This window comes from Calonectris borealis, chromosome 1 (assembly GCF_964195595.1).
Source record: "Calonectris borealis chromosome 1, bCalBor7.hap1.2, whole genome shotgun sequence".
Taxonomy (NCBI): domain Eukaryota; kingdom Metazoa; phylum Chordata; class Aves; order Procellariiformes; family Procellariidae; genus Calonectris; species Calonectris borealis.
Window position 1 is genome coordinate 35810197 of NC_134312.1, and position 24506 is coordinate 35834702.

Here is a 24506-nt window from a genome sequence, read left to right on the forward strand (position 1 = left end):
GAAAAGGAGATTTTAGATGCAGTAAGACATAACTCTCCAGATGACATGCTCTTTGGTGCATAGCTGCTTTTGGCATTTTAAAGCACAGAGGGTAAGTGGAATTAAACACACAAAAAATATTGTGAAGAGCACGGGAATGCATGTATTGTGTTATAAATATTTTATATCTGTCTCCTCAATTATGCATTTACTGCATATTCATACCAAGAGCTTCCTAAAGCTGTGGCTAACCTGTCTCCCCACGCTTCCCCTCCTCTCCTCCAGCACCCAACCACTGACTTACTGCCTTCAACTACACCGTGCTCTCTGAATTGAATACGTTTGCCCTGTAACTACAGTGACAGGGCAAGCAAAGAAACTGGAAACGGAGAAGTGTGGGTTACCAAAGAGGGTCCCCAAAGGACATGGGAGCAGTATTGAGCTACAAGAGAAAAAGCTGCATGGGAAACAGAAGAGGGCTCCTGTGCCTTTCCATAAGTGATAGGATGCGGACATACGTGGTTTCAGTGGAACTACTGAACCCTAGTACTTGGGCACAACAACCGTGAGAAGCACTTTTCGCCACACGGAAGTGAGCGAAGACACTATGGCTTTCATTCCCTGCTGTAAATCTTCCCTAAAATATAACAAAGGGAGGTATCTGGTAAACTCTTCAGCTGAGTAAAACTGTATGTACAAGAACTGCACCTTGTTACACATCGGTTTCCTCCCTTCACTAAACAGGCTGAGGCTCTCCCCTCCCCTTTACTTTCTTAACATAAGAATTTCACACAGCTGCTAAACTAACATCCAACTAGTCAGACAGCTTCTATGTGGCAATACAGCAATACGCAGTTAGGAAAAAAGGGAGAAGACTTCACCAAGACAAAATAACTCTCTGAGGCATGTTATATGTGCAACAAGAAGTTTTGCAAGTAGCAAGTAAAATTTCTGCTTACATTTACACTTGAAAAGAAATACTATCCCCAATTATTGTCCTGGCTTGTAAGGTTGGCAGAACACAAATGTTTGCAGGATAAATCTTCACAAACGTTTAATGGATCTTGAATCTTAAGTCTTACTTTCAAGCTTCTTTGAAGCAGTTCAAGAGAACCCTGAGACTGAAGTAAGAAATGTTTGGTGACACTAACAAGTCCTCAGTTGGAAAAGTAGCAATATTCTTCAGCGGAAAGTTTGTGCCTAACTCTTTGCCATTGTGGCACTGTCAAGATCCATTTACAGTTAAGTAAAGAGAAAAGAATTTTAAATTAAAGCATTTGGTCCTGAAATACTGTAGCAGTCCTTAAGGTTTTATGTGTTTGAAATAGTAACACACAGCCTTCAGTTAGGAAACTACTCAGGTATCCCCCAGCGTCATCTCAGACACACCATTTAGGTTATTCAGTTAGGAAATGCTTGCTCCAGAGATATTCTGGTAAACAGATAACTCCATTTATCTGTCTAAAATTATTAAAATTGTTATTCAGGGCTTGCAGAAACTATACCCCATTAACTGTTTGTATGAGTTCATTGGGTAAAACATTTTGTTGTGTAAAGCATTAAGAGGATACTGCCTTTAAAGAACATTTTACAAGTTTTAAGTGAGCCCATGACAAGATTCCAGTTGCTGCTGGTCATAAAACTGCTCTGTCATTCAGCAACACTTGTTTCTCATTCTAAGACTCCAAGATGCAGTGTGAGCTTTATTCAGTCTTGGCCGCAATTTATTTCCCCATCACATCAACTCACGATTTAGCTTTCAGCTGTGTAAATATCAAACTACCAGCTCCCTAACGCCTAGATCTTCAGAGGGGGAAAGGAAAAAGAAAATAAATTTAAAAAAAAAAAAAAAAAAAGAAAAAAAACCAGAGAGAATGAAGGAAATACTTGCATGCCTTTAAAACAGATGTTTGGTTACATCATTGGTCTTAAAAGAGCTATTAAGACATTGCAAGTATCTTGCAATTTACAGAATGCCACTGTATTTAAGCACAAACAACTTACTAAACATGAAAACTCACACTGGCAAAAAAGAGGACTTGGGAGCACTCATTTCCATTTCTGGGTATTTAAGGCATCAAATACAATTCTAGTCATTCGTATTTTTAGGATGCTAAATGAAACTTGATGGGAAGCATCTAAAATTCAGTCATTGACCCTGAACGTTTTATTTGAGTACAGAGATCCATGTCCTTGGAAGATTAGGATCGTTATACTCTCAAACAGTGAGTTCAAAAAGAAGTATTAAGGGAGAAGATGAAAACGGAATAAAATTACATTGCCACCGTTCCCAACCTTCCTCTGCTACAGAAAACAAATTTCAAGCTTGTTTTTCATGATGGACCTTTAACATGGAGTCTTAAGCATAAACATTAATTCTGGAATGAAGGATGTACTTACTGGGTTTAACTTTTTTTTTTTTTTTGTTAATATGTCAAAAAGCTATGTCTGGTTACAAACACAAGCTATGATGGCCCCCAGCTCTCCTCCCCCTAAAAAAGCTAGGGTCAGCAAGGGGGAAAAAAAAGGAGAGTTATTCAGTGAATCAAATTTAAGATTTCTTGCCTTATTGACTTATAGCATGTGCTTAACTCAGGAAAAATTAATCTCTTTCAAAATGCACTTAATTATAATCAAATACCCATATCAATGTCTGTCACCACATCAGCACATCTGGCAGCAATGAAGACAAATTAACAATAAGAGTCAGAAAATCTGGCAATATGATCAACTAAAGCATGCAAAATCCATTCTCTACACTTAGACCACCAGTGCCTAAGGATGGATTAACTTCCTGTCTCTAATACTGGCGCCTAAATTAAAGGGAAATTGCATCGCAATCTGGGTACCAGGTTTTTGGCTACAAACAACAAAAAGCCCTTAGCTCAGCTACACCAGGCAGTGAAACCTTTGCTCTAGGTTTAGCCATGATGTCTGTGATGGCCTGCTCTAACAGCTGCTTTTAATTTAGTTTAAAAGCAGCGATTTGGCAACCATGTAAATTTGCACCTTCAAAGTAGACAGATGTAAAAAGCCGATGTCCTGTAATATTAACCATTTTGGAGTCTCACTGTTTTAATGCGGTGACGACAGGAGGATTCACAGCTTTTTAAAATAGTAGCCATCTGTACATAGAAAAACAAAACAGAGTGTTTTCACTTAGTTTTAATTACCATTTTATAGTAAGCAATCCTCTTTCTCTGACTTCGTATAGTTGAAGGCATTGGGTTCATTACTGCAAATTTAATCCACCAAGAATTTACAATTGCTCAACTTGACTGAGCAATTGAATAAAGCACAGATCTCATCTATAACCAGAAAAGGGCAGCTGAATAAGGAACAGAAGCATGAGTTAAATCAAAGAAAACATTATCTTGTACTTGGATTACCTTCTCACGTTGAGCGTGGAAGTGGTTGTAGAAGCAAAAAAAGAGGGAAAAGGGTATGGGAAAGCAAAGACTTGGGCATGCACTGCATATTTGGCAGACACTTCACACTAAGCCACTTAGAAAAGAGTGATGCTACCAGACAGACATCCAGTGGCTTTTTTTCTCCTTTTACTAAATAGCTTGATACGGATTTGTGCATCTACTGTGCACATCCTCCACCAGATGTGTGCACACTATTTGCACACAGGCATGGGCAGACTGTTGGTACTACAGCCTTGTGTGCATGAAAACTGGCAACGTGTGCACACACATCTGAGAGTAGGAATTCACAAAGGGAAAGATTTGCATACTTATTTTGGTACAAAGAGCTTCAACCCACCTTACTAGCCACCAGTAGTTGTGGCAAGACCACACCCACTCTTAGAAGCTGAACGTATTTAACACAATAAATCCAGAGATACAAGTTTTAGTCAAATAAAGGGGCAGACATGCAACAGAAGGCACATACATATGCAGTACTCCTATCTACAAACATAATTCACACTTTTCATTCTTCATACACTAATGTGGGTCAGCGACCACATGGCAGCATATTTTATTAAAAGTAATGTGCAAATAAGATGCATGATACCTGCAAACAGCATGGAGTTTCCATTTGTAAAAAGGTACAACAGTACAAAATTAGAATGCTTGCTACTCATTTCAATAAAATGAAGTCTGACATAGAAATACATATGCTGTATTATTTACACCATTAATTTACAAAAGATATTATTTGCATAAAACAAAGCTATAAAATAATTAGAAATATAGTATTTTTATAAGGAATGTTTTCCCTGTATAAAAACGTAGAACATTTTGGCAATTATGCTTTATTTGAATAAAAATGCATTTATTTGTTCTGAATTCATAGCATCACGTGGCTTCTTTCTTCCCTTCTTCCTTTCCTTATTCCCTTTTTAAATAAAATTCCACACTGAGGTAGTAGTATGTCAAAGTGTTTCTTTGGTTCCAGAAATCAATGGCAGGTCCAAAAGGAGCTATGTATCCAAATCACAGGATTGGAAAGTAGAAGTCCTAAAGTTTTTAAAGGACTGTTTGTAAGTATAAATGCTATTTTCTCCTCTAGAAACTGTCCTTTCTTTTCCATCTTCATCTGCCTCTGCATCAAAGTCCAGTGAGGCATGAGGATTGTTATGGGAGGTTTTTGGCTGGCAATTTGCTGGCTGTCTACAACTGGAAAGAGAGTCCAGCTGAGGCCTCCATAAAGGCTTTCCAAATGTTCCTGAAAGACAGTAAATAAGTAAGTAAGTACAGAAATACTGATGCTAACAGTTTTGTGTCTCACTAAGGGCTGCACGTTAGAATGCAAGCCAAGGATCGACACAAGCAAAGTTCACCAAAGTGAGATTTTACTTAACTGTTATTTTACCCCTTAAAAGAAAACATCCCTGTGATCACAAGCATAAGGTAAGATTCTGCCACCTGAGACATTAAAAACATTTCCAGAGTAAGTGTATAGCCACACACAACTTCATTACTTTTGTTTTCATGACTACTCCCATGCCCGTTTTTCTTTGCGGAAGGTGGTGAGGGGGAAGGTGGGCACACAGACCAAACTGCAAACATATCACAAGACACTTTCTAATGCAAAAGTTGCAACAGTCTCCCTGCTTTGCTCTTCAGTGAACAAATGGCACATGAAATCTGCTATGCAGTTCAGCAAAAGTAAAAAAAAAAAAAAAGAAAAACCCCAACATGTATAGGGTTATACAACATCCTCCCACTGTGCAATCTGAATGCTAAAACAATCTTTTTCTGGCTAGCATCTCCCATTAATAATAAAGGTCCCGCCAGCCAAATCCTCCATTCACACCTGTTCATCTCTTCGCCCACAACTGGCTAGAACAGACGTAGCCCAAAGAGAATTTGGCATTTCAGGTGAATCTTTATTAATAATTATCTGAATTCACTAGCCAGAAAAGAATTAATGTCCCTGTCACTCTTCACCATTGGGAAGGTGTTAGCTTCAACACCTCTGCAAGAAGGGCCCTCTCTTTTTTCACTGAAGAAAGATACAGCCGTTGCAAATCATAGTGCCTGTGACACTAAAAAGACTTATCTTCTGAGGACAATGTGCCACAGGCTGATTTTGAAGAACTCAGTTTTTATTAATAACTTAACACTACAATCATAACTTAACACTACAATCATTTATAAATTCTGCACCCAAAAAGCCATACTTCTAGTTTTGCTTAGTTGCTAGAAGCAAAGGTTTCAAGTAAAACTGTAATCTGAGAAGTTATTAAAAATGGATTTGGACAATGTCCATATTTGCATCAATGATTTGCAGAGCAATTTTGCTCCTAACACAACATGAAGGGATGTGCCTCACAGCACTAAAGCTACAAATGAATCCTGTCTTAAAAAAAAAAAAATCCAAGCTGTGAACTTTCTGGCTCATGCATCAACAGTGATGTTAATGCCAGCTGTCATCTTCATTGTGATTGTAGAGGCAAAAGGGGGCTGAATTTGAAGACAATGATGCTGAAGAAGTGAATCCACAACTCAAGACAAGAAATCTACCAAGACTTCTTCCACAGCCACCACCTCCAAGATCTAACCATAGGCTCTTTGAGTGAAGAGTGCTAATGATTATGAAGCATCCACGGCAATGATGATGCAACTTGGGTGGGGTAGTAGCTCAGAGAACTGACAAAAAAAGTAGCTCTGTACGGATTTTTAGGGCAGAAAGGGGAATATAAGCCCTGGAGGTGCATTAACTCCTGGGTATGCCCACGTACAGTAGAACTACTTTCTGCAGGAGACGTGTGGTAAAGCCCTATCTGCACAGTCCCACCACAGCAATAGTGGCAGGCAGCCAGGAGGACGTGTGTAGTCCCAGGGCCTCTGCCAGATGTCATGGCATCTGCAATGTTTTACAGTCCAAACATCTGGCTTTCGAAGGGAGAAAACTTCAGAGCTTGTACCCTCCCTCCCCACCCCCTGAGAACAAAGAGCCTAGTGATGCACATTCCCCCAGGTCCCCTTGCAGAGCCAGCAGACCCAGGCCTTGATCAACCATGCTGACACACCAGCCAGGAGACAATCCATGCTACCAGGGCTGCACTTGGCGCTCAGATATCACAGGGATGAAAGCAGTATGTGGGTTTACATGCGTTTTCAACCAACCAACACCCAAAATTTAGGAAGCTTCAAAGGTAAAGCAATGCTCTTCTCCTTCCCCCCACCTCTCCCTGCAATCTGGATTAAAATTGTAAACCCTGAATTAAGCTTCAGAAACTCTTTTGTCATACACATCATGAGAAAAGAAAACAAAGGAGGGGTAGAGAGGGCATCTTTCCACAGTGCCATACTTTGAAGGGTAAATAGTTCTGGCTCACTGTGTTATACAATACATTGGAGTTCAAGTCTCCCCACATGCCCTGAGCCCTCCTGGGACCTTGCACACCTTTTGCCTGTCAGGCAAAACTTCTGGTATGTCTGAAGTTTCTTAAGGTGTATTTAAGTAAGTATCCTAACATTTATGGAAATATGCCAACTATAAGATAAAAGATAACAGTCACTCCACTGATGAGATTTTTTTATGTAAGCGTGAGCTATTAAGATCTCTTCGTAATCTAAATATGTTCATTACGCAGTTTTACTGTAATCACTTTTCTGTTCCTGAACTTCAAGCATTTGGGATGTTATATCTAATGGTCCTTAGAAGTCAGGTTTCCTGAGAAGCAGAAGAGGGCTCACAATTACATCCAGAGGTGAACCACCTCACTGGACTACCACATTTGACCTGAGGACTCCTTTGATGTAAGTCAGTTCTGCTTCTGACCAAGCCCCAAGCTGCTCTCTTTGTAACACAGGATAGGGCCCATCTCCTGGCTAACTCCTGGTAGGATCCAGAAGGCACCCTGAGTGCTGGGGCATCCAACTGTCCTCATGCACTGCAGTGCAGAGAGAGCAAGCCCACGTGTACAGTTCAGTTGTATGAGCCTTTAAAAAACAGATACTGCAGTATCACAAGTGATAGAAGAAGAAAGAAGGAAGAGGGGGGAAGAAAACAAAAAGACAAGAACACATGCAAAACGACACGGACAACCCTCAAACTGCCTTTCCTCAGCTACTTCCTGTCTCTCCTCTCCTCCTTTCTGAGTATTTATATTCCACATGCTGTATTATCTTACCAAATTCACGGACGCCTGCAAAAAGAAGCCCACCCAAAACTGCACAAAATTAGTTTTTTCGCAACACTAGCTATATGAGCACCTAAACACTACTACAGAATCACCTATTGCAGGAGTGGGAAAGAAAAAGCTGAGAAATCAGTTTTGCTTAGTGTTGGAAGTAGGAAACGAGACAGCAAGGATACCAGCAGCCTGAATAAAAACAAATAGGTAGAACATACCCATGAAAGTGCTGTTACTGATAATAGATGAGGGTTCCAAACTTCTGTTTAAATCAAATGTGTCTGAGTTCAGACTTTTGCTTTTTAGTCCAGTTCCTTCATTTTGAGTATAAATGGAGTTAATCAATTTGCTACTTGTAGCCTGCATCCCAATAATGCCAACACACTGGTCAAAGGGATCTTCCAGTGGAGGTGAGTATTGATAGCATTCCTTTTTCTTTAAATATCCACTCTCATAAGGGTCCAAGCATGCTGTTCTTTGGTCAGAGCTGCAACCTAAAGAAAATGAAGAATTGTTTTTATATAGATTCATCATAGCACAGACGAAATTAAGACTAAAATTTCCCCCAACTTACTTGCACTGTATGCTTCAAAGGCCTCAGAGCCATATGTGTTTCCTTTTAAATACAAAGTCCCTGAAGTCCCCAGATAGTGGCATAGGAACGGATCCGCAACACCCTCCAAGTCTGTTTCACTGCTGTTGTCTAGATGGCAAATGCCTTAAAAATAAAATTGACGTGTCAACTTCAGCTTATAGTTTCTTGAGTAAGTTTTGTTCTTTTAAGAGCCCTGTCTGTTCAACTAAATTTCATAGTGTATTTAGAGCTTGCTTAAGTTTAACCTAACCTTTTGATGAGAACTCTAATTCTAGCAAGTGTTCAATTAATTAGCTTGACAGAGAACGTGCATCATTATACAGTCCCTGGATAACAGAACAAACCCAATCACACGGATCAGACTCAGGGACTTCCTTCCTCTAAAGCACTGGAAGGCAGGCTCATGCTCTGTCACACAGCCACCTTCTGGAGCACGAAGTGCTAATGAGAAAGTTCTGGGTGGAAGAATCTCGGGGAGTCATTGACTGCTCGAACAGCTATACTGACTTTCAGCTCAATGGTTCCTGTGGACATGGTCTCTGGTTTTTGCTCCACAAAGAGGCTGCTCCTCTCACTATCCTACAACTGCAAAACTATCTCACCACTGCTCCATTCCCACCTGCCCCAACTCCTGACTGTATCTTGACCCTAACCCCTTCCCAGCCTTTTCCTCCCTAATCCAGGTATGTTCCAGATCCTCAGGGGCCAGATGTATAAATATTAAGTACTGCAGCTTTTAACTTGCAGTCACCTTAAATCCTTTATTGACTCTGGCCCTACTGACTTTTCTAACAGGAAAGTTTAATCAGTTATATTATACTAAAGTTACACTGGTATTACCACCCACGCCTACATTCCATTAAAAGCATCTTTTTCACACTGTAACAGAGGAGGACATGCTGTTGTAATTCCTTTTGGACACTCTCGTTTTGGAAATGTGATCATCAGTTTAAATTTACCTTTGAGACTAGAGAAAAACTCCATGATTTAAGCAAAGCCATAACATCATTTGGATGAACAGAACCAAGTTTCTGTTATTATCTCGTTGAAGCAATCCCAAGCAATGCATTTCACAACCTCTCTTAAACTTCAGTGAAGTTGTTTCTTTAGTGTTATTTCTATTAGTTAGAAAGACAATAGCCAAACTGCAGCTACTCAAGCAACATGGAAAAATCTGCTTAACATTTTACACCTACCATTACTGTCCCTCTGCTGCAAGAAATACCCTCCCACAGAAGACGTGAGGAACTGATGATGACTGCCATTTTCAGATGAACCGTATCCGTCCTGCCTTTCAGCCAGTGTCCCCTGGGATGATAGGTAACTTGGAATGTCAGCAGGCAAATTTGTTTCATCTGTGGGGAAGCAAAACACACACAAAAGCCATCAGCATACTTCACAGTTTGTAGAAGCATTTTTAAACTTGTCAGCAAAGCACTGAAGGTAACAAGTAATTCACTCTTCTGACTCTGAGTCAAAGCACACAAATGTCCCAACAATAAAGTCATTGCAAAGCAACCACGAACACTTTTTTCCCTTTCCAAGGCAAATCTTCAGTTTACACACCTGTATTTGTGATGCTGCAATCTTCATTTCTCCTTCTGGTGTGGTAGATGATGACCACCCACACCAAGGAAGTGCCCACCACACAGCAAACCACAGCTATGATCACAATGCCAACTGTGGCCCATCCATCATCATCAAGTGATGGGGCAATGTTTTGAGGAGAATCGCAGGTGGGAGTAGGAATTACATTAAGACGGATGTTGCCTCGTTCCGTTCCAAGCGTATTAGACATTTCACAAGTGTATTTCCCAGCATCTTCTACATCTGTATCCACAATAATTAGTAACTGATTGCCTGCAGCAAAGAAATGTCTCTCTGTTACCACGAGAGGGCTGTCATCCTTAGTCCAGTTCAGTCGGGGTGGAGGGCTACCACCAGCAATACACTGCAAGACTGCAGTTTCTCCTTTTGTTACAGTTCGATCCAGCAAAGGCCGCAAAAATGATGGTGTTTCTGAAAAGAAAGCGTAAGCCTTATATTCTAAATGACCTTGCAGGAATGGGAACATGCCCCTTTCCCTCACAGCTCAAGAGGAAAAGCTAAATTAAATGCATCAGTAAGGCCTAGTGAAGCTTACTCTCATTCTCAGAAAAAACACATTCAAGGAATTTGAACTTAGAGCCTACAGTTTACTTGTCAATTGATCAGATCTAGACGCTTGATTACCTTAGAAGGTAAAAAGGCCAAATCATACATGCTCAAGATTGCAGAGAACTAATTAAAAATGGCTAACAAAATATCAGGAAATCGCAAGTTAAAAAAAAATCTCTGGTCTCTAAACAAAAATAACAGCCCGTTCCCCCCCCCTCCCCCCCGCATATCAGACATTGTGTGCACACTGAGAAACATAACTAGCTTTTATTATTTTGCATCATGATAGTGATAGTGTGCTGGAATATATATTTCTAATCTATAACTCTGTGTCAATACAAATTACTTCAGAATATTTTTATTTCTATACAGCACTTTCATAACAATGCTATTTTTAATCAGCTGACAATTTTAGAAGTGCTCAGCAATAGTTTTGTTCTTCCAGGAGATTATGCCATTAAGGATTGCCAATGTCTTACCTAGTACTGTTAACGTTGCGTTAGCTGAAATGCTTCCAGCAGTGTTTTGAGCTGTACAGCTATAAACACCTGTGTCCTCGATCTTTACATCAACAATAAAGAATACGTCATCTTCAGGCATAACATGCATGCGCCTCTTGCGTGCTGCAGGAAAATCTGTCCCACCATCTTTCTGCCAAGCAATCTGTGGGACAGGATGCCCAACTGCAGCACATTCCAAACGTGCCATTGCCCCAGCACGAATGGTTAAGTCCATGGGGATCTTCGTAAATGAAGGCAGCACTAAAGAAAAGTTAGCGATACCAAAATGAATAAATGAAACATATTTTTCCTTTTTTGCACAGCATATTCTTAACACCCTTCTTGGGCCTAAAAATTTTGAGAAGCATACAACCGAAATCTATGAGTAGCCAGCAAAGAGAAAGGGAGGGAGCTGTGAAGTACGTGAGACGATCTAGATCAAAATCTCATTTCTGCTAACAGCCTCCAACGTGACCTTTCCTTAGTACCTTGAAACAGAGTATAAACTTACCTCCTGTGAAGAAAAGATTAATGTTTTCCAATTGTGTTACACAGGTTTTGTCAGATTTACTACGAATTGGGTCTGTTACTTGTTTTTTCCTATACTATGGTTCAGCACAATGTGGCCAGATGTAAAACTGAATGTGATCTTGGAACTAGATACATTTTAAGAAATAATCTCAGCTTATTAAGGGATCTTCTAAAAGACACTGATGATGAGAATGGAAAAAAGTATGTTTACATATCTTGATTAAAATCATTCTAATTTAAGTCTACAAGCAAAAAGTAACATACTTACTGTTTACTGTAAGTTTGGCTTTGACAGAGTAGGATGAACCAAAATGATTTGAAATAACACACTGGTATTTCCCTTCATTGCTGAATTCAACATTGCGCAGTCGAAGGATTGTAGTGTACTCCATCACTTCACCGCCCTGTGCCCGGAGGTGTGCGTAATTCTCCATTTCAGCATCTTGCAGTAATTCATTGTCTTTCTTCCATGCAAAAGTCATTGGGGAATCACTGCTGCTGGCTGCTGAACATACAAAACTCAAATTGGAGCCTTTGATTGCTGACTGGGTTTCTGGCTGGACAGTGATCTGTGGTTTAGGAAAATCATCTGCACAGAAGGGAGAAAAAGTAACACAGAGGAAGAGAAAAAAAAAATATGTGAGACCTGAGGACTCTTTTTAGAAAGAGTTTGCAAGCCTTGTTTTATAGGTTAGAGAGAAGAGTCAGGTAAGTATTTATAAAATGGATACACAATGCTTTCATTTTAAATTTTGTTACCCTTAGGGCATTCAAAGATGCCATATTTATGAGTTTATTGTGCCAAGTCATCTCTTATTGAAGAGGAAGCACATTTTAAAGCAGACTGTGTGTACAGTTTGTTCAACAGCAGCACTGAAGAGGAGAGAACATCCGTAAGACCTATTCCGAATGTCAGTCATGAAGAAGCCTACCCTTCATCTTTACACCACCTCAGGCTGCTGTGAGTTTTTCTTTATTGAAAGCATAGTTCTTCTGCCATCAGAAACTGCAAGTTAAAGTCGAGGGTCTTCCCCAAACCCACAAAAAACAACCATGTACAAAAGTCATTGTTCCAGTGATTTGTGGCTGTTTGAGCCACCTTACAAACACAGCAGTGCTGAAAATCCCTTAAGCAAAGCAGCACACAAGAACTTCAAGAGATTCGTTTCTGGAGGTCCCTTTACTATTGGAAAGTTACCTTAAAAGTGCCATTTTGTGAGTTTACAGAATTAGTTGCCTTCTGAACTATTTATTTTGTCAATTGCATGTACATTGCACATACAAAAGGAGTGGGCAATTAAATGCTTGGTCTCCCAAAAGGAAAAGCCTTGCGTATTGCCAACTTTCAAGATGTCTCCTACCTCCTGACAAAGGCACAAGCCCAAACTTCACAGGCACTGCTCTACTACTCCTTAGTGCAGACCCTGCCTGCACTGCACTGAGTCAGGTTTTATCTCGCGCTTTTGCCTCCTTATGTCTCACCTGTTTGGGAACATACCAGGGAACATACCAGGGTCAAAGTGTAATTTCCTTGAAGAACCTCCACGCTGCATGTTACAAAAGAAAATGAGATGCACAGATAGCCTGAACTTGAGCTGCCTGCAGAACATTTGCAAGTCTGGAGCTGCGTGGCAGTGACAGGGCAACATGGATCCCCCGATCTGGGACTCTAAGCATGGGCCTTAAGAATCTCCCAGACCATTTGGTTTTCATGCTTCATACTCGTGCCTGAAGTCCTCCATGACAAACTATACCATTTGCAAATTGAGTTGATACTTTCACTGACTTCACACAGGGATAACTAAGCAAAACATTGTAAATACTTAAGTTAGCCTTGTGAAAGGACAGGAGAACATACTTCATTCTGGTTCAGTCATACTGTCAATGGAATAATAAAATATTTTAAGATCTTAATTATTTAGCAGGGAGGGGGGATTAAAAGGTCACTAAAATAAGCAGAATACAGAAGAACACTCTAGGATAAGACTGGCAATACTTTTTGTCCGAGCAGAATAATTTGAGAGTGTATTTGAATACATGTATCACAGAAAGGCACACACAGATGTATAAACACATATACACATAAGACACACACTCTGAGCGCCACTTGACTGCTATACATAGAAGCCACTTGACTACTATATAACAGAAACCAAGCTATTAATCACCTAGATAGTGCTCTTACCATCACTATGTTAAACTGATGTAATTAATACAGGTCAAAAAAGCATCTATTCTATTTTTCTTCCACAATTATCTTCAGTATAGAAATGTCTCATGATTTGTTTCAGCTTGAAAGACATGATTTTAGGATTACACAGATTTTCTGGGGGGTTTTTTGGTGGTGTTTTTTTGGTTGTTTTTTGGGTTGTTTTTTTGGTTTTTGTTTTGTTTTTTTTTTAAGTTTCACAGATACAGAACCCTTGCCTAACACATGCTTTTCTTTAACAAATTTAGGATGACTCCCTCCTATCTCCCAGCTGTTTTCAAAAGTGTAACTTGGCATGATTTGGAGGATTTATACACTCATATAAATTATACATAAGAGATTATTTATTTTAATTTCAGACAGGACTTAACACACTCCTCTTGAAAGTTCTACAAAAGTCGAAGTGGCCATTGTAAACTTACAAGGCAAGGTGTGTACACCCAAACGTCTAGTGAATGGCATACTTTAAAGATTTAATAAACAGTGAAACTCTCATTGATTGTATTAGGAGATTCTAGTTACTTCTGCATGACAATTACTTTACATATTAAATGTAACAACTTACTCTTAGTACCTCCCTTTTTGCTAATATATCTTAAAGGTTTTGAAATTAATTCATTAAAAATGTCATTCAGCAGCTGAAAGAAAGATCACAATCCCCCGTGGTTTAACAAATAAGAGATATATATTAAATCCCCCAATTTAATTTCTCGCTAGAACGAGTTTCTCATAAATAAGGATGTCTGCTTCATATATACTCCATTAGCTATCGGGTAATCTGTAATTTCCTGCACTATGTCAACTTCTCCTTTTCAGCAGTAGCTAGATTATGCACCATCTACTCATTATTTAACATTAATATATTAAACATTTGACTGCTAATAGGAAGGGAGAAAACAATAGTTTTGTACACTATTTTATATTCTGTGCCTGCTTTCCCACTGAAAAAAGAGTATGAGTGGCAACAGTGAAAATTAAGCAGTCATATTTGCTATGAGAAGAAAGTGACTGAGAAGACAAGTATGGTTACTGTTTTGTCTCCAAAGAACAAAGTTTGAATTTTCTTTAGTAAGAAAAATAAAATGTATACAGCAAAAATACACGAAATCCAGTTAGCTTTTAATTTCCTGATATTTTCAAAGTTACCACTTAATGTATCAAGTACTCAAACACACATCTTTACTCCGAATGCTTAGTTTCACTTTGCTTTAAACAGAGAACATGACATATAGGTGATAATCAATGTAACTAAACACACATAGAGAAATTTCATTTTTAAGGTGGATGCTATCACCTCAAATTCTCAAGTCTTAAGGTAAAAATATTTTACTAGCATTTACTTTCTGGGGTACTGAAATACAAAATATCAGTAGCATAACTGTGGTAATCGGCTGTTTTAAAATACAGTTTACATACAGGCAATAACTTACACAGTCCAAATAATTTTTAAAGTAAACAACAAGCACACATAAAAAAAGTCAGAGCTGAGGCCAGTATAGCCTCAGCTATATATATTTTACCCTCAAATTTTCTCAGCTCTGGAACAACCTCAAGACCGATGAAGTACGAAAATAATTTACAAATAATCAAAACTAAAAATTGCATCTTAAGTTTGCCAAAATATGTCTCACTTAAAAATGATAGTTACCCAAACAATATCCATCTTTTAAATCTAGAGGCATATACATTTACCACCACAAACTATTGAGTTTTCCCTTGCATGCTATGCTGTACTATGTAAGCAAGCTGTACGTGCAATAAAAGTCAGAAAACCATCACTCCCCATCTTGTACAAAGCCACAAGCTTTGAGCATCTACATCACAGTTTGGGAACAGAGAAGGAAATGTTAACAAATATTAAATCATCTCCATTTTATTAGAGAAATCAAAACATATCAAAGAAACCACAACAAAAATCAATGCATTCAGCAAAATTTGTTCTATGGAATGAGGAATAGAGGCTATACTCACCACAGACAAACCCATCCAGGCTGACAGCAAAAATACTTCTCCCTTTTAGCAGCTGAGGATGGGCACAACTGGCATTTACAAAGCTCTGAAAGTTGTTCTCTGACATCCATTGTGGCAGCCATTTTAACTGGCAGTCACACAAGAGACTCGACGTGTTCAAGTGCCTAAGAAAAAGCAATTACATTCAAAGCCTGTTTGCTTGTTTCTTCTGTTTGTAATACAGATCTATATGAGCACACGTCCGTAACAAAACTAAATTTTTACGCTAAATACATATATCACAAGAGAAAGACAGCAATATTATTTAGCTCAGAAGCAGTGACACCATTGTCATGACTCCTACATTCTACAAAGCAGGCGTGTTACCCTGAACTCCCAGCTTCTGCTACCAATATGAGTCCAGGCAGTCAGGCATGTTTGCAGTGTGACTTGGGTACAAAACTAGAGTCAGCAGTAGGACACACAGAATGGGCACGTAGGAGAACAGTCCAGAAGGGAGGTGCTCTGGAAGTTAACATCAAAAAATTCTGAGACAATTTCATTCATTCATTTCCATTTCAGTCGGAATTTATCTTGGGGAAGCTACTGAAAAAGGGGAATGGGGAGATGAATAGTCAAGTGTTGAAATAACAGGTGCAGAACTGGTTATCAGCTTACCTAACCTATGCAAATAGCTACATTCACAGAGGGGAAAAAAGCAAGAAAGCAAAGGGATATTCTGTGAAGCATCTAGAATCAGGAGTTGAAGTAGGAAGAGTTCTCAGTTTTGGTTGAAAACTCAGAATCACCCTTAAAAGTTAAAAAACACAGTCAGTAATAAAATTCCTCTCTTCAAATCTTACCTGTTCTTGGAGGAAAAGCAAAAATAATTTATGGAACCAGGGAGCGAAACAGCTTTAAAGGTAAATGAAGACTACCAATTCTTGATTTTTTCTTGAAGAAAAGGAAGAGCATCTCTGTGCTCTTTTTTCACACTAACACTGCATGGATAAAACCTAGGGATGCCAGCTCACCAGTTTACATTAAGATGACATAGGTCATCTTTCACTGGAGTTCTAGAGAAATTCTTGTTATTCTTAGGAGGCAGAGAAACCACAGCATTTTTTGCTACCCTGATGCAGTGGGTATCTGTCTGATTATTTTCAGATTTACTCTCTAGGGGCCTCAGAATAAAATTACTAGACGGGAATTTATACTAAATAATCTTACTTCTGGGAAAGTACTTTCTACCACCTGTCTGTATCTTCCTCAGGCATAATGGATGTCTACCAGGTGTTTCAAGAAAAGTACAGAAAAAAACCCCAACAAATCTTGAATAGTTATTTCATTGAAATGTTCAGAGTCTGGTATCTTGTAGCATCTTACACCTTCTGGAGCAGTGTTTAAGAGGCCTCTAAACCACTCATTCGCGACAGCCTGTCATTCCATCACATTTGATCACTCTTCAAATCATCTATATCAATCCCTAATTGTCAGCACTGTGCTCCCACCATTTCTCTTGTGCCAAATCTAGGATTTGCCCTGCAGCTGGCTGAGTGAGTTCAGCAAACTCATCAAGCAATAAAACCAGATCCAACTCAAGGAAAAGGAAAGGCAGAAAACCCCTGGCTATGGGTAGAAGCATGGCTGCTGCTTTCTAGAGCAGCTGCAGCTACATCAGGATATGGGTAATACCAAACTGAACTTCGAATGAACCAAATATTGTCTAGATACAACAAAGAAATATTTTACAGCATGAACAATCATACACTGGAACAAACTGCCCAGGGAGGGGTGGAGTCCCCAGCACTGGAGGTTTTCAAGACACAACTGGACAGGGTGTTAGATAACCTCATCTAGGCTCCCTTTTCCACGAAAGGTTGGATCAGATGACCTTTTGAGGTCCCTTCCAACCTGGGCTGTTCTATGATTCTATGAAATATGCAAGGCTCCTCATTACTTTCTCTACGGTATCCAACATGGACTAATACCATAAGATGAAGTAGAGAGCAGCATCTTTTTGTTATTATTTAGTTTGTTGACAGATTATCCACAGAGCAGCTCAGGACAGCAGATCTGACTAGAGAAGGCTGATATGAATAGAGGAGACATAAGATACATGCAAGAAGAATTAGCTGTGCTCAAAACACAGGGAACAGTGACAGCGTTTTTCTGCATTGATCAATGGAAAAAAAAGGGCAAGAGGACAAAAAAAACCCCCAAACTCACTAGAAGAATACATTCTTCCCAGTGACCGCTTCATGACTTCTCTGAAGACCTGCCCCTTTGCTACTACAGGATAGAAGGACCCAATTACAAGCACTGACAACCAGGTCTTTACAAAAGAATTACAGCACTGCATTTCACTGGTCCAGTAAACTTTAGCTCAGTGATAGCACTGCTGATCTTATAGCACATTACATCAAAGTCTCCCTTATCTAGTACCTATTAGAGATCAGACAATTTAAAATAAGGACTCTAGACACCAAATGTAGCAGAAAATTAACGCCTCTTATCCTACACTATCTCACTTAAATACAGTCATCACATAAAAAATAAAAAAAAGCAAAACACTGACACACCCTTTTTACATGACTTCAAGAGAGATTACAGTGGGAGTTTATCACTGCATCAGGCAACATCTTACAAGGATTTTATTTATATATTTATACGGATATATACACATTTAATAGAGGTGATGTCTTTAGATAGAAACTTACAATTCTTTGAGTTTCTTCATTTGTGAAAATGCATTTCCTTGAACTGACATAATTGCATTGTTACTTAGATCTCTAGGAAAAAAAAGAAAAATAACATCAGAGGAGGGAAGAGTAATTTATTAAACTGACTGTATTTAAGACTCAAGGAATAGTTTGCTGCCTTAGTGATATGCAAAGGATCCCCTAGCTCAAAAATTAAAGAGACAGGTTTAAGGAGTTTTATAGCATGCTTAATACATTACACTTTCTGCATTAATTCCAAAATTCATATTCAGCATAACTCCAAAATAAAAGAACCTTCTCAAGATCACAGTAGCCACCACAGTAAGTGTATTTCATTCAAAGTGATAAGTAGAGCTTGTTAGTCCTACTTTTATTTCAATTAGTATCAAAATTCATTTTTTCCAATATTGAGTTAAATGTGAATTTCTCCTACTTACAGGTGTTCAAGTCCATCCAAACCAGAAAATGCTTTCTTTGTAATGGATCTAATCCTGTTTCCTTGGAGTATCCTGAAAAATATAAGTACATGATGCAAAAAAGATGCAATAAAATGGAAGCATTTTTTGAGCTGAACAATTGCATTTTTGGCATTTATTTCTAAACCTTGACCAATATTCACCATTCAACCTTCCCCAATGCAACAAAATGTCTCACTGCTAAAAGATACTATTTTATTCCCCTTGAGTAAACATCTAGATTTTACAGTGATTTTAGAAGACATTTAACGTGTACAGCTCAGTGATATGGATTATTCTACATGTATACACATAAGCATCTTTTCATTTCATAAATGTGCATTTAAAAATTTCAATGCAATGAAGCCATTTCCATCGGATGCTGCATTACTTTATCAAAGACTATCCCTGTCACTATGCCTTTGTCATATAACAGATTTATTAGTTCTTATCATGGGAAACCCTCATTCTTTGAGCAATGTTTCCACAAATAGTAGTGATATTTAAAATATTTCAGGTTAGTGTGACTTGAAAAATCTGGAATTTCTTTTACAGAAAACGAACATTTTACAGAGAACAAAATGGTAAGGGAGGAAAAAAAAAAATAATCTCAGCTATGGAAAACATAACATCATTAAGTGTTGGGCTTGTCCCTTGAGACACATATAATCTAAGATCATTTTTTTAAGGAATGATGAGATACAAATATTGTAGCAATACTCACAGCTTCCTAAGTTTATCTAGGCCAGAGAAGGCACCATTCATATCTTCAATAGTCCATGATATTTCATTGTTTTTCAGATCCCTGTTTAAGGGGAGAGGGGAAATCAAACCACAAGAGCTATTAAAAAAAACAAGGTACATACTTCTTCAAGAGCATGTATTATTTAAAACAGTTTCTAAAATAGCTTTCTGGTAGGTTGTTTTTTGTTTGTTTGGGGTTTTTTTGTTTGTCTGTTTGAAGAGAAGTTTTTCCTGATTAGCTATTTCATTTCATTTTTTACAGAGAAACTTTGAAGACTATTAGTACTTTTTCTACTGATAATTAAAAAGATCACAAACGCTACAATTTTAAGAATTGTTAGAAAACAAATCCACATCCCCCCTACAAGGATATTCAGATACAGGACTATCATAAGAGAAGGAGTGTCATAGGAAGGGAAGGGATCAACTGTTGCCACTTTGAAACAAAATACACTCATGCCTTTGTAAATTCATAATATTAACACACAGAGAACACACAAAGATTTATTAATAAGTGAATCATCTCTACATCCTACCACATCCACAATGCTAGCTTGATTATCTGTGAAGCATAAAACGATTAGAGATTCATGAAAAGAACGGCATGTCAGCAAAGAATCAACAGCATAGGGCTAGAAGAGGAAAAAAAAAATCTAGGAGGAAAAGTCTAAGACTTAACTCCTAGACACCTCACAAGCCTCTGACTTCCTCTCTTTATGATCTATATCTCTCTGTATACTTAAAAAACATAGTATACACTCCTCTGAATTGCATCTTTGCTAGATGCCCAAAGTGTGAGTATGTGAGCAAACCCCTGAAAGTAAAACTTTAGCACCCTTTTCAAAGCCTAGAGGGAAAAGAAACCATTTCATTCATCTGGCTAACAGGTGGGTCAATGGTACACAACTGGAAGATTTTAATGAAGCGGAATATATTTAGATTAGTTTACTTCTTTCTTCCCCTTCCATTAAGAAATGCTATTTCAAAAAATGCTCAAATGCTTAAAGCAATTCCTCAGTCATGACAAGCATCAGCATCCATAGTAATACACAGTTTTGAGTTTTGCCTTCTAATTTCTACCATGAGCGAGAACGTTGATTCAGTTAAGCAACAACTATGATCCAGATCCCTAAAGCGGTGGGTAGCACTGCTGCTTGCTGCTTTCTAATAGAGACATGCCTTTCCCATAATAACGCTACTGAAAGTTCGTATCGTAATTACCACCATCCATTGTGCACAGCCTTAGAGAAAGAGGAAGTCCACCCTCTCCCAACTATTCTGAAAAAAAATCCTACTGTAGGAAAAATATATGCTGATCTGGGAAAGTTAACGAAAGGTTCTTGTATATTTCATAAGGAAAAAAAAAAATCTATAAACACTGAGGGTTTTTCTTATGGTTTTTAACCTTAAAAAAATGAGTTTGTCAACTTACAAAGTCTGTAGACTGGAAAGTCCCCGGAAGGCACAATCGGCAATGTAATTTACTTTGTTGTTTCCAATGTACAGTCCAACCAGCACACTTAAACCAACGAAGCTTGAATCATCTAACCTTGCTAAGTGATTGAACGTCAAATCTCTGCATATTCAAGGAAAAAACGTATTTTAATGTTTATGCTGCAGTGCTTATTACTCAGTTCGACCCAGGTGAATTTTCGGGGAGAGAGAAAGTTTTTTCCCTTACAACTATCACAAAACCTACTACACCATTTTTGATCACACAGCTTGTGTATCATTTCCGATAATTCACAAATTACTGCAGAATGAACTTCTTTCATTTGAAAATGACTGTGTTACAGTTCTAGGACAACTGCCACAGTGAAATGAAGCAGTCACGGTTCGCTTCAACTTCTTTCAACAAAATATAACTGTCTCACATACAAAAAAGTTGTTGTCAACTTGGAAACTTTGTTATGAAAAATTCACAGATCAGTGGTAAGAAGCTCATGCTTTGGCACATACCCGGCTTTCAAAACTGGAATAGAATAAAAGCTACTCACAGCTCACTGAGTTTTTGGCAAAATTCCCAGGCATCAGGACTGATCCTGCTGATGGCATTTTGGCTGAGATGGAGTTGCTGCAGCATCAGCAAGCCATAAAGCCAGCCTTTGGTTACCTCTGTTAAGTTGTTATGGTCCAGCTGCCTACAAACACACACAAACACATACAAACAGATAAAAGACGTAAGGTTCAGAAACTCAGTGGCGTGTGTGCTTTGCCACAGGTCCACATCTGACTTCATGATACCCCTATTTACATTTAGATTTGTATGCATGCATTCAGAATGTCCTGTCCTACACGTTCACCAATGACTGCTTGCTGCTTTTCAAATCACACTAGAACAATTTTATTCAAAAACATCTTTAAATTTTATCAATCAATTCTATTCATTTTCTGCAATTCTACTTAACATGTTATCAGCAGAATCTATTAGCAGAAAGGTGATACTTACAAGACTTCCATGTTGGTCAATCCCCAGAAAGCACCATCCATGAGCCTAGTAACCCCGTTTCTCTGCAGTTTTAATGATTTCAAAGCTGGAAGTCCTTGGAAAGTAAGCCCATCTATTTTTTTAATTTTGTTGCGATTCAGTTCCCTGCGTCAATAAAACTTACGGTTACAGCAGAGTAAGTTTACCTGCATGCCAACAACCTTTCTTCCCTCTCTGGAAACAAACCTTATTTAAATGCTTTTTTTGCACATAAAACAACAAAGACAAGATGTAATAAAAATCAAACATTTTACTGTAATACATTATGTTTAACCATGCTAATACTGTTCTGCTTTTGTGATACTGAGGACAAGTACTTCGTAGTTCCTTGATTTTCAGATTTAAAGAATCCTTGTAGACCTAGAATGTCAGAAGCTGAGACCCATGTGTGTCCTGGAAGGGAGTTATAAGGCATAACTAGCTGGAGGGCAAGCTGCAGTGACAGTACTACTCAGTATTTTCTATTTTCCAGCTCCCCACAACACTTTCTTGGCTTTGGTCCTTTTTAACTCCAAACCCTGCACCAACCGCAAGCTTTCCAACTTTCTGAGCTACATGAAAAGGGAAGTCTAGCCTCATACAGGCACAAAGAACAACACTAACAGTTTTTATAACAGTGAATTTTAAACTAGCTATCATTTGCTAAATTAAGTTATATTTATTAGCAACAATTGATATATAGTATAAAGAGGCAGGATTAGACAATACTAAGAAAAGGCCCTCATACAACAACGAGTGATCATCTGCCCCTTCAAGAAGATCTTAGATCTATCAACCTGCATCCTACCAAACCAAGAAGAATCCTCTCCTTCCAAAACTTACTTCCCCATGGGAAGTAAAGGTCTAAATAATTTTCCCTCCATTGTTATACCACAGTTATTTTTCAGAGTCTCAGTTGTAGAAATTCAGCTTTCCTCTCTGGTAGCCTGATATGAACCCTACCTGGTAACAGACACCTGATAGAGAACTCTACTCCTCCTCCTGATTTAAATGTGCATAAGCAGTGAGGAACGTTCAGTAAGAACAGCCTTCAGTTCTTCTCCACTCCTCCTCTGAACACTTGTTTCGGGTGATAACACAATTTTTTTGCCTTCATTGCAGATTAGCTACCTAACATAACTAGGTCAGCCTACTAATTAAATTGTGAACGAGCAGAACTTTTTTAGGCAAGAACATCACCAACTTCCAAAATTTCAGCTGAATCTGAAAATCAGAAAGTCTAAGATTGTTAGCAAATCCTGAGCTTTGCAGGACTGTTTTCACACTCTTTTACTGAGACTTGAGTCAAACTCTTCCTGCATTTGTATACAGAAAAGACACAGTCACTGTTTCCAGATGTGTCAAGCATCCTAACACTTCACTCTTCTTATGACCTTTCACTTTCAAGGTTAACCTAAGAGAGTTCATCATTTTTAACTCTTGACTATCTAATATGGAACATAATTATTCAGGATTTGACAAAGTGCAGTCCTAGCCCATCCTCTTGTCAACTTCCTGCACTCTAAGTTATCAAAAAAAAAAAAAAAAGATCTTTCCCCATCCTCTTCCATATTAAATAATTTTATTATTTATTAGGAAAAACATTTATAGACAGCATTGTATCAGTGAAGCTGATGGAGGTCTATTTACTCAAGCATATTGCTTATTGTTATACCTTCTGAAAGCAAACTAATTCCCTTCATTTCACCGTGAAAGCACAAAATAAATAGGAGACTGCTGTAGTGAACTATGTAAGTTTTACTTCACTTAATATTTTTCCAATGCTTTCTTACAGGAATACTGTTATTACCCCTTCTCCAGCCTTTTCTTTTAATAGGCAAACACAATTTTAAACACAAAGACTATTCACATCTCACCAATATATAAGACTAGTTTTGTTCAGTACAAAGCTGCAGTTAGTAAGGGTTGCAGTAATACGTTTTCTGTGTCTGTCTCACTCTGCCTCTGATTAAATTAAAGGCTAAAGTTCAAGCACTGCCAGTGCTTTGGAAAACCTGAAAACAATTAGTCAATTGTAGATTGCACTTACAGGTGCTGCAGATGGGAGAGTTTAAACATCTTTTGAGGGATTGCTGAAATTTTGTTCCTGTTCAGTTTCAATACTTGAAGTGTGGTAGACAAATTGTCAAAGGTACCAGGCTCCATGGAGGTTATTCGGTTACCGTTAATGTACCTGTTGAAACAATGTCTAGAAGGTTAAATTTACAGTTATTTAATAAATTCTTAATACCAAGTAGTGAAACACAAAGTTCTTGCACTGCCTACTCCTTGATAAATGGAATTTCATTTATCATATTAATTAGAGCTCTAGACAGCTCAGACTATGGTCAAATAGTATTTCATCACCACCATTTTGCTCTACCCTGCAGGAGTGTATTATTGGCAGAAGATAGCATGTTGCAATCCCATTACTTTATTCTCACTCAGCATAGCTCTGGCATTGCACTATTACTGAATAAGGATTAAGGCAGATTAAAAAAAAAGTCCACCGAACTCCAGGTAACTCAAGACTAGTCCAACCATGGGGAATTTAAGTTCACTTTGTTACATAATTATTTCTCCCAAGAGACACATCTATTTG

At 38.4% G+C, this 24506-nt stretch overlaps 1 protein-coding gene across 1 annotated transcript in view; it reads right to left on the minus strand.

Annotated features, from left to right (window-relative positions):
- Positions 1 to 3939: 3939 nt before the first annotated feature.
- Positions 3940 to 24506, minus strand: part of LRIG3 (leucine rich repeats and immunoglobulin like domains 3) — a 42894-nt gene continuing 22327 nt past the window's right edge. Inside the window, exons 5-19 of the mRNA XM_075148490.1 lie at positions 23955 to 24098; positions 21887 to 22030; positions 21435 to 21578; positions 20870 to 21013; positions 19418 to 19498; positions 18676 to 18747; positions 18236 to 18307; positions 15537 to 15700; positions 11625 to 11945; positions 10805 to 11086; positions 9735 to 10187; positions 9365 to 9523; positions 8148 to 8291; positions 7792 to 8067; positions 3940 to 4653 (exon numbers count right to left, since the gene is read on the minus strand). Coding sequence (XP_075004591.1) covers positions 4409 to 4653; positions 7792 to 8067; positions 8148 to 8291; positions 9365 to 9523; positions 9735 to 10187; positions 10805 to 11086; positions 11625 to 11945; positions 15537 to 15700; positions 18236 to 18307; positions 18676 to 18747; positions 19418 to 19498; positions 20870 to 21013; positions 21435 to 21578; positions 21887 to 22030; positions 23955 to 24098 — 2845 coding nt within the window. The 3' untranslated portion in view covers positions 3940 to 4408. The remainder of the gene's footprint in view (positions 4654 to 7791; positions 8068 to 8147; positions 8292 to 9364; positions 9524 to 9734; positions 10188 to 10804; positions 11087 to 11624; positions 11946 to 15536; positions 15701 to 18235; positions 18308 to 18675; positions 18748 to 19417; positions 19499 to 20869; positions 21014 to 21434; positions 21579 to 21886; positions 22031 to 23954; positions 24099 to 24506) is intronic.